Source organism: Glandiceps talaboti, chromosome 6 (assembly GCF_964340395.1).
Source record: "Glandiceps talaboti chromosome 6, keGlaTala1.1, whole genome shotgun sequence".
NCBI lineage: Eukaryota > Metazoa > Hemichordata > Enteropneusta > Spengelidae > Glandiceps > Glandiceps talaboti.
In genome coordinates this window covers 19405592-19416234 of record NC_135554.1, presented here as the reverse complement: position 1 = coordinate 19416234, position 10643 = coordinate 19405592, and the positions used below count along the sequence as shown (strand labels likewise).

Below are 10643 nucleotides of genomic sequence, written 5' to 3'. Positions count from 1 at the left end.
ATGAAACCTAATCAATGGACTTGCACTGACAACACATTCTCACTACCCAGAGCTGATATTTTTTCTGCAGCCTCACGACGGTACGTCTTGGGCGGTGCTGTAAAAAAAGAGGCTGTGGTTTACGACAATGTGACAGCACCACAATATTCTGTACTATGATAAAGCTGCCTAACTAACATTGCTGTTGCCCACCTACCTGTTGGAAAGTGAAAATAGTATCACAGTCCGTACCTTTTAGACGTGATCTGTGATACTGTACTATGATCACACTCTTTCAGATCTGAAAAACCCTGCATCAGATACGGTGAATTAAGTCTTTGGGGGGTTCTACTACGTTTAGAATCACAATATGCAAATTTCGGTTCTACAACATAATTTATGTAAGTGAAGTCTCTGGGATTCTACAGTGATTAGAATATGTTTATTACTAGGTTCTGCAACATAGAATATGTAGATTGTCTGATTAGGTCATTTCAGTTTTATGATTAGAATTTGAATATGAAAATGAGGGATTTCGGGTCTGGGGGTTCTACAGTATTTAGAATCAGACTGTAGATTAGACATTTTCAGTTCTACAAAGATATGCAAATAAGGGCTTTGGGTACAGAATGTTTAGAACTTGTACGTGTAAATTCAGTTTTAAAAGATTTAGAATTATTATATGCAGATTAGGTAATTTGGAGTCTACTATGGCATGAGTTAGAATATGTTAATTAGGCATTTGTGTTCTACAGTGTTTAGAACTGAGAAGGGTTCTACAATGTTTAGAATAGAAGTAAGTTCTATAATTCACAGTTTAACAATGTTAAATACTGAAACATGTAAATAGGGAACTTGCAATCCAGACTGAGCATGCTCAGACGCAAAGGACTATGGGATTATCTGTGGTTCTTGTAATACCTAATCTGGAGCTACCGATAAAATAAACCTCCCACAATGGTCAGGGTAACTATGAATTGATCATTCGTGGTTACAAACAATGTAACATTATTGTTTACGATGCTATTTGATTAGTATTTATTATCCCATTTCCCATGATGCAACATTCAACATGGCGGGTTTGCAAGTTCCCTATTAAACCCTTGGGTTCTACAACATTTAGAATCAGAATATGTAAATTAGTTCTTTAGGGTTCTACAGTGTTTAGAAATCAAATATGTAAATCAGAGTTTGGAATTCTATAACATTTGAAATTTAAATATGTACAGCATTCATAATTATTATTATTATTATTATTATTGACAGATGTACAGGAAAAATATCAGCATTAATAGCACTTTACCTCACACTAGAAGGTCAAAATAGAACAAGAAGGTTGACTTATTCTCTGCACCTGTAATAGCATTTTACCTCACACCATAGAGTCAAAGTAGACCAAGATGGTTGACTTATTCAGATGTGTGTATATAGTAATGCATGTGTAGTGCCTGGAGTGGAAGTTATGACGACAACCAAGAAATCAAATAGTAGTTAGTTTTATGACAAACCATTGGTGGTAGAATGCTATTGCAGGTACCGAGAATTATATATATTCTATATAGCATTACCTTTATTAGACTGAGAGATATGTTGTGTTGCTCCACCCTCCTGTTGACCGATGTGTGAGGGCACCCTGTAACTTACCGACTATACCTGTATTTGAATGTTGTAAGAGTTCCATTTATGTCTTTATTTGTGTTACTAGTAGTTTTATAATTATCTAATATTTTCTCCCAAACTGAGATTTTGTTATTTTTACACCAAACGCCTTGATTTGTGAATTTATTTTAGACTAATTGTGTGTGTTTGTTTATTTTCTTGTTTGTTTGTTTGTTGTTCATATCAGTAGACATGGTGTTGCTAATGTAGTATAATTTATACATAGATGTAAATGTCGAAATATCCATTATATTATCAAGAATTTGTATTTTAAGGTTTGACAGGAATAAACACAACAATATAGAACAGGTGGGTAAGACTGAATCAATGCAGTGATTTGCTCTACTGCATCATTTACTATGTAAATATAATATATGCCTTGCCATTTATATTTGGGGAAAGAGTTGCTTATGATTTCTCAGGGGTGAGCAGTAACTTTAGTTCCACCACAGACTCTTTCTTGTCCATGGTACCACCAATTTGATTAAAATCTGATGTGGTGAAAGCAGGTAGATGCCCTTATTTACCTCTATTTCCATTGTTTTATTCCGGGTGATCCCCACTTTCCCACATCTAACCCTGTGTAATAGCCACTTTCACCTCATCAGATTTTGCTCAGATTGTGTTACCACCATAGCACCCTGAGTCAACTTTTAAATATGTACCCGTTGTACATGATCATGTTCATGAAGACACATGATTGATATTACACTTTTGTGAATGACTTCCAGAGTTTCCGAGCTTCAAGTAATTCATGTATGTGTAATATACAATTAAAAGGTGATAACAGACACTTAAAAACATTATTTGTAGGAGAACGGATGCAGTTTTCAATCCTGTTCATTCCAGGGTCTATGGTTTTGTCTTGTATCTTGACTCATCCTTGAAGCAAGTCTTGTCAGGTTAAAAAATGTATATTGGACTGTATAAAGGTTGTGATTTTGTCTTATAAGTATCATATTGATGGTTACAAGCCAGCTACATATATACATAAATTTATAGATATTGTGTATTTTTGACTAAACCCTAACAGTGTCTTAACATTATATCAACGACAGGGTACATAAATACAGGAACTGTATAGTTATGATTAGTGTAATAGACTGCATTTTAATATACATCTGACTTTAGACATTATTGCCCCTTATAAAAATGAAGAGAGTAATTATTTTATAGTGAGAAACAAAAAGTGACAGTCTTTAAAGATTTTCACCTTCAAGATTAAAGTATGTTGAGATTGTGATGTCTTGTTAAATACAAACCACTAGAAATGATCAAATTTATTGTTATTTTGTCAGATACTAAGTGTGTTGTGTCATTTTCCATATCTAGCATCCAGAAAATATTCAAAATATTGTGCTGTTCCTGTTATAAATTTAACAGAATTATTTGGTCATGTGACAAGCATTTGTTTATTTATGTTGCTTCATGGTGAATGTTTGTTTACCAACAAAACTAGACTGTAAGATATGTCGTGTCATTCCGCCCTCACTGGCCTCTTCTCTCCAGACATGGGAGGGGTTGATGATTGAGGGCGCCCCGTCACAGCATACCTTAGAGACTACAACAAAACCTGAAATCCATTGTCTTCCTATTATTCCTCCCCAGCATAACAATACTTGCTAATAGTGAAGTATCAGTGTGTCTGAATTAAGCCACTATATATCTCACTGGAGTTTAGTTTAAATGGTGTTAACACTTCATCTATCAAATTTTAAAAAAATAGATTAAATTGTGTGAATATATTTTGTTTCATTTGGAAACTGGGGTATGTAAGATAGCCCAGATTATACCAGTATAGGAAGACTGCTTAGATTTCTTGTAAGAGTCAAAACAATGTATATACTCACACTACTGAAACTTAACATTAATAACATGAGGTAAAAGATCCTGGTGGTTGAACTTGTGTGTCTTAAGGATAACACATCTTGAAAATCACCAAGGGTTTTCAATTACATTATTAGTCCATCGTAGATGTTAGGTAGTTCGATGAAGAGGAAGATCACGGAGGCTCTCAGTATCAGACGCTATGTACAGTCCATGATCAAGAGACAGGGACATTAAATTACCGCCACCTAGTGGTCAGTTGTAACTATGGAATTTGTCATTCTGATGAGGATCATCGACCAAGAGAGATCAAAAGCTCAATGCTCAATGTAAATCTTTTGATTGTGGCAATTGACAAGTTATTGCCCAATAGGATCGTTCATTAATACAAGGGCTATTATTTAAAGATGACTGCACCCATGTAGTGGCACAAAAGAAAGCTTCTGATTGGTCAATAAGATGTCAGATGATGGCATTTTATAGCCTTGTGAGGGCGGGCTTTACATGAAATTAATTTTAGTGTCTTCAAGGGTTTGTACAGAATTAAAATGGGATTGAAAAGCCTTGACGATTGAAAATTAAATTTTAAAAAAATTGAAAAATTTGTAAATTTACTTTATAACTTTATGTTTGTGATATTATTGTCACACTTTGTAGCTAAGAGCTAGTTCAGTGACTATATGTCTGTTTTTTGGTCTAACCAAGATTTTCTTTAGAAATATGAGATGTAGGTATATTATTGCTATCAAAAATACAGACGTTAACCTCATTTACCGGTATATATGTAAATATGGTGATTTTATAGTTTGCTATGTGTATAAAGTTTGTTACTGGCTGCAATTGTAAATGAAAGTGTCTGTATATTTAGAGACAAAATCTAGACATATAACATGTAGAGTCTTCATATATTTACTTCAGATGTTCATCCCTCATTCTGGAATGTTTTGTTCACTCACATTTATATTTGCTACTATAGTGTATGTATTGTGTGGTACTTTGGGTTGGGGCGCGCGGCAGAGACATCCTGTTGGATTCAAGACTTCTTGTGTGTTTACATGTACATGTAGTTGAACTTTAGTTTGTTGATATGAACTGAATTTACCAACAAACTGATGTTGTATTCTGAAAGAAAATAAAGATACTTTGTAATGACTATATTGTGTGAATTCTTTCCCTGACTCTGAGTAAAGAATGAACAGTCGTTACTGCATGTTTATTAGTAATTAGTCTTGCTGTACTTTCAATGACTGTCTCCAATGACAGTTTGTTATTTTTAATTAAAACATGTCTTTTTAATTAAAGATACAAGTTAATTAATTAAAGGATGTTCCATCCACAATTTCTTATTATAAATTAAAACATGTCTTTTTAATTAAAGTTACAAGTTAATTGATTACAGGATGTTCCATTCACAATTAGTTAATATAAATAAAAACATGTCTTTTTAATTAAAGATACAAGTTAATTAAGGGATGATCGCACAGTGTCACACAAGCAAACTTCGTTCATTTAGGGAGGGAGGGGGTCTGGTGTCAATACGACTGCTGAGCTTCATTTTCGCACTTCTAACCAAATTCGATGGAAAATTTTCACTCCTTCAATGATAACAGCTTTTGTATTTACTACTAAGATGATGAAAAATTTACTTCCAATGTGAGATATGTTGCTGGGTTTCTGGTGGTGTTTCAATGTGTTTACAATCATGTTTTTACATTACATCGATCGTAGTGGTGTGACTGCTACAGTTTACATACTTTTACATCATATATAAATGTTTGATGTCGCATATGTAAACGTTTGGTAGGGGGAGGGGAGGGGGTTTGTTGAGCTTGTGCAACATTGTGCAATGGTCCCTAACTCCAGGATTTTCCATCCATAATTTTTTGTTATGAATTAAAATTTAATCAAGTTAGTCAAGTTAATTAAAGTGGCACAAGCTGAGTTTATATAAGTTTTACTCAAGTTATAATACTTACAAAAAATTCATTTTTTATTGAAATTATTCTAGTAATATGTTGTTAATGTCTATGCATGCTTTCTATGACATTACAATTTGTGTTTTGACATTGTTAGAACTGTTGATTGCATAGTATGGAGTTCCTGTACATTTAGTCTTATATGTATAATAAATTGAGTCGTTTTATAAGTTATATCCTAGTACCTGGTTTGAGTTCAGTTAATTTGAAGTGATAGTTAAGTATACATCACTAAGAAGAAAACTTTGAGTAGCTTTTATTATTAGATATATACCAGAGATTACTTGTACCATTAGACAGTGGAGAGGTTTCTCATCCACCCTCTATACTTGCACCAGTGCGCATGCATACTAGTGATATTTGCACAGTGCCATACTGATAACAGCTTGTGAAAGTGTTGTCGCAGAGAACACTGCAAGCACTCATGCAAATACCCCGAGTATGCCATACTTGCACTCGTGCATCACAGGGTACTGTCATAATATACAGCAAATATTACACCCTGAAAACATATAAACTCAGCTTGTACCCCTTTAAGAATACAATTTAATTATTTAGTTTAATTAAATATGATTTAATTGGCTCTTAGTGAATTAAAAAAGCATGGGAATTCAAATAAAAATTTCTGGGTGTTTCTCCATTTGTGATTCTTAATTTTATGATATAGAAAACATTGAGTTAATTAAAATATACAACTTCAATAAGTGTTTACATGCAACAATTAGTTTTCATTTTACCATGGCATCACTAAAATCATATTTCATGGGGAATAGCACTCCCGGAAGTAAAAGCATTTTCACAAACTTTGAGTTCTGGAGAGTCTTTTTATGATTTTACATCAAATGCATTACTTTCAGAGAAACAGTTTGAACTTGTGCCTCATTAGAATTTTGAATATTCATATGGCGTTTTCACTGAAGGTAATGTGCACTTAGCAGTCGTGAATATACATTGTTCAACTATTGCATATGCCTTTCTGCTGACTCCCATGAGGCAATGTGGCCTATAGCCTCAAAAATTCTCTAAATTATGCACAAATTCTATAAGGTGTTACTCAGAAATGTAATGTTGGTGAAGTAAAACCATGAAAAGACTCCAGAATCCAAAATTTATGGAGATGCATTTAGGAGTGGTGTCCCCCTTGAATTTAAGATTCAGAATCGCATCTTGCAAACCTAATCAATAGGGAACTTGCAAACCCGCCATGTTGAATGTTGCATCGTGGGAAATGTGATTACAATACTAATCAATTAGTATCATAAACAATACTGTTTCATTGTTTATAACCACGAATGATCAATTCATATTTAGCTTGACCACTGTGGGAGTGTTATTTCATCGGTAGCTCCAGATAAGTTATTACAATAACCACAGATAATCCCATAGTCCTTTGCATCTGGGCATGCTCAGTCTGGATTGCAAGTTCCCTTTTGGTCTTTGCAATCTTTTCCCAGAGTGAAAGCAATCCATGACTTTGTTAGATATCATGTTTACAAACAGACAAATTTGAGTGAAATCTTAACCTCTGTTCAACTAACTCCCACTGTTTGTAGCAATACAGAAGAATATATATCTGCAACAAATTTCTGAATTTATTATTCACTAAGACGGTGATACAAATAAACCAAAGTAACATTTCAATGAAATCTCCCAGTTTTAGTTAAACAATTTAGAAAACAATGCATTTATTTGAAGTGAAATGTGGTAAATCATATGAAATCAAATGTGGTAAATCATATGATATCAAATGTGATAAATCATATGAAATCAAATGTGATAAATCATATGATATCAAATGTGGCAAATCATATGATATCAAATGTGATAAATCATATGAAATCAAATGTGGTAAATCCTGAAATCAAATGTGGCAAATCATATGATATCAAATGTGATAAATCATGAAATCATATGTGGTAAATCATGAAATCAAATGTGGTACATCATATGAAATGAAATGTGGTAAATCATATGAAATGAAATGTGGTAAATCACAACTCATCCTTGTGACAAAAGTTGCTTAATTTCATGAAAAGTACTATATTCAATTTTAATTCAGTCTACTGTGACCCATAACACCTGATCTATTCTGGGGTTTTATTTTCTTTACACATTTTTTGCTGAAATGCAGCATTTCAAAAAGCTTGGGTAACAGTATTTTGACGAGAAAAACAAAGTGTAAGTATTGAAAGAGATAACCAAAACTTGAATATGTTTGTAAAATGTATCACATTTGCTAAGGAAAAAAAATCATCAGCTTTCCATATATATTTCTCTTTTGATATGTAATTCAGTTCATCCTGTTTGCAATAGGGTAAATTGTCCGGTTCTATCCAGATTGTTGAACTTATATCTATGCCTAAATGTCGACTATATAATAACCATATATATAATTACAAAAATGACACATTATTAGCAGACATTAAAATGTCAAAATTCTGTGTACATATTGAAGTCCTGGCTAAAATAACAATAACATAAAGCATGCATTTAAGGAAAATGACAGGTGCGAACACTTTATTGCCATTTCTGGTACACAGGCCAGCTGTGTGTTCTTTTGTTTTTAGTTTTTTCTTGTAACTAATGGTGTATTTACATAGCTCACAATCAACTCTTTACTTTACTTTAACCTTAGAACTAGGTAGAAAGATTGTAAAATCGTAACTTTATGTCCAGTCAACCTTTTGCATGTTAATTCTGAAATATTGTTATACAAGTGCATTTAATTTTGCTTGTGCACAGTTTTAATCTCAAGTTTACAAAAAAAATGTTCTGACTAATTTGGTAATTACATAAAAACTGTAGTACTGTGAATTCATATTTAGACTATTCACCTAACCATTGTTCTCCCAAAAACTACAAATTGTTCATATACACAAATATGTTAAGCTGTTAATTCATAAGAAACAACATAGTGTTTACTTAGATTCCGTTTAAGAAATACATACGATTTTCTTGAATACAGTATATTTAGTCCCGTTACACTTTCTAAAGTTATCTTTTGTGACAAAGAAGATACACACACACACACACACACTCTCTCTCTCTCTCTCTCTCTCTCTCTCTCTCTCTCTCTCTCTCTCTCTCTCTCTCTCTCTCTCTCTCTCTCTCTCTCTCTCTCTCTCTCTCTCTCTCTCTCTCTCTCTCTCTCTCTCTCTCTCTCTCTCTCTCTCTCTCTCTCTCTCTCTCTCTCTCTCTCTCTCTCACATATCTGTAAATATTAGTGAATGCTATTACTAGTGTAAATATAATGTTGGTGGCACATATGGTGAAATGAATATCCCAAGAACACCTACACTACTGCACCACGACCTGTGATATTTAAAAAATTTGCATTCATGTACCCTTTTAATATTCATCACTATGATAACTTTGAGTGTTCATATTTATATGTCAATGTTTGTTAGTTCAGAAAAAGATGTAAAGTTTAGTCAATAAGACTTAAATAAGAAATCTGTTACTTTATGTTACAAACTCTTCACTCAAAATAAGACTGTCTTCAATAGGGAACTTGCAAACCGCCATGTTGAATGTTGCACCATGGGAAATGTGGTAATAAATACTAATCAATTAGTATTACCGGGGTATAAACAATGCTGTTAAATTGTTTATAACCACGAATGATCAATTCATATTTAGCTTGACGAGTGTGGGAGGTTTATTTCATTGGTAGCTCCAGATAAGATATTACGATAACCACAGATAATCCCATAGTCCTTTGCATCTGAGCATGGTCAGTCTAGATTGCAAGTTCCCTATTGTTCAGAATGTGACATTCGTTCGTCGCACACAGGATTCATTTATTACAGCAGTGAAAATAAATCCATGTGCTGTTTACATGTAAAAGTGGTCGATTTTCACCAAAACTCCATCTCCTGCAAAGTTTGTTCCTATCCCATGAAGTAGTCGTTCCTACACTTTCACTTTTAAAAAAAAAGGAGAACATTGTCTCCAGCCGTTGATTCCGCGCTGACTTCACTTGATGCATCATCAGTGGCAGGCGACATTCTATTTCTGTAGTGTTGTTGGTTATTATTTACAGACATGTGCTGTTTGGAAACTTTCTTTTCCTTTTTCTGTATCTTTGCGTAAACTGGATTTCCCTGGTTGTAACTTCTGTTTGTAGATCCCTCACTTAGATCAGGTATAACTTGAGTATCGAATGGAATCTCTTTAATAGACAAGACGTAATCAGGGTCGTCAAAAGATACTGAGAATCTCTGGTTTTCACTAGCATCTCTCTCAGGGGGTTTAGTGTAGCGAGGTTCCAGATCATCTTGATAGAACCTTCTCCTTGCCATGTTGCTTGCAGGTGCCTTTCCTGTCTTAGGTCGTGCACCATGAGGATATAAAGCAGGGACACCAGGCACTTTCCTTGATTCATCACTTTGGAAACCTGGAGAACGACAGTTCATGTTGCGTTCTCGAAGTTCGGTAACAACCAATGTATGTTGATTCGCATACAAAGGGTTTTGTTTCGTGTGACCTATATTTGTTGAAATGACAGAGGAGGCAACACTGGAACGCGAGAGTGTATCACGAGAGTCGTACTGACTCTCCCTCGAATGTTTTACCCTTAGTGGTGAACTACCATATGGTTTCTCTGGATCGATGTTCTCGGCCCTTTGGTGTTTTATTGACCCCTTCTCATAAAACTCAGCATCTTGTAATTCATTCTCCAAGGCTTCTTCTATACGAAATCTAGAAGCCAACCTTTTCGAATCTGGTTGTGGTGTTGTTGGAAGTGGCGGGAGGGGTCTTACTGTCTTCGTATATATACCATCTCTTTCACCCTTGAACCTTTTCAACAACGGACAATTCCATTCGTCCCTGTAAAAGATACCAGTACAGTTTTATAATAACTATATGTATCATGCTTTTCTCTTTTTATTCATTATACTAATGAGGGATGCACCCGGAGTGGCGTTGGCGAGGGGGTTGGCAACTCCATGGATAATTACAGCATGTGAAGGTGCTCCAGACAACCCCCACCCCAAGAAAAAAGAAGAAAACGATATAAAAATTATCCCTTTTGTTATACGAAAGCGTAATGTTTGGTACATTCTGACATTGCAGTAAATTTGCTTATTTCAGTGGTTGTGCTGTGGTTTGGGAACCCTGTCTAATATCACGAATGGGATATATTGTAATAAAGTATACTGGTAATCATATTTTATAGCAGCTACACCACCCAATGTCCCC

General features: G+C 34.3%; 1 protein-coding gene across 1 annotated transcript in view; it reads right to left on the bottom strand.

Moving 5' to 3' along the window:
• Positions 1 to 8880: 8880 nt before the first annotated feature.
• The window catches only part of LOC144436726 (receptor tyrosine-protein kinase erbB-3-like), a 4172-nt gene continuing 2409 nt past the window's right edge, over positions 8881 to 10643 (bottom strand). Inside the window, exon 4 of the mRNA XM_078125579.1 lies at positions 8881 to 10271. Within this exon, the coding sequence (XP_077981705.1) occupies positions 9368 to 10271 (904 nt within the window). The 3' untranslated portion in view covers positions 8881 to 9367. The remainder of the gene's footprint in view (positions 10272 to 10643) is intronic.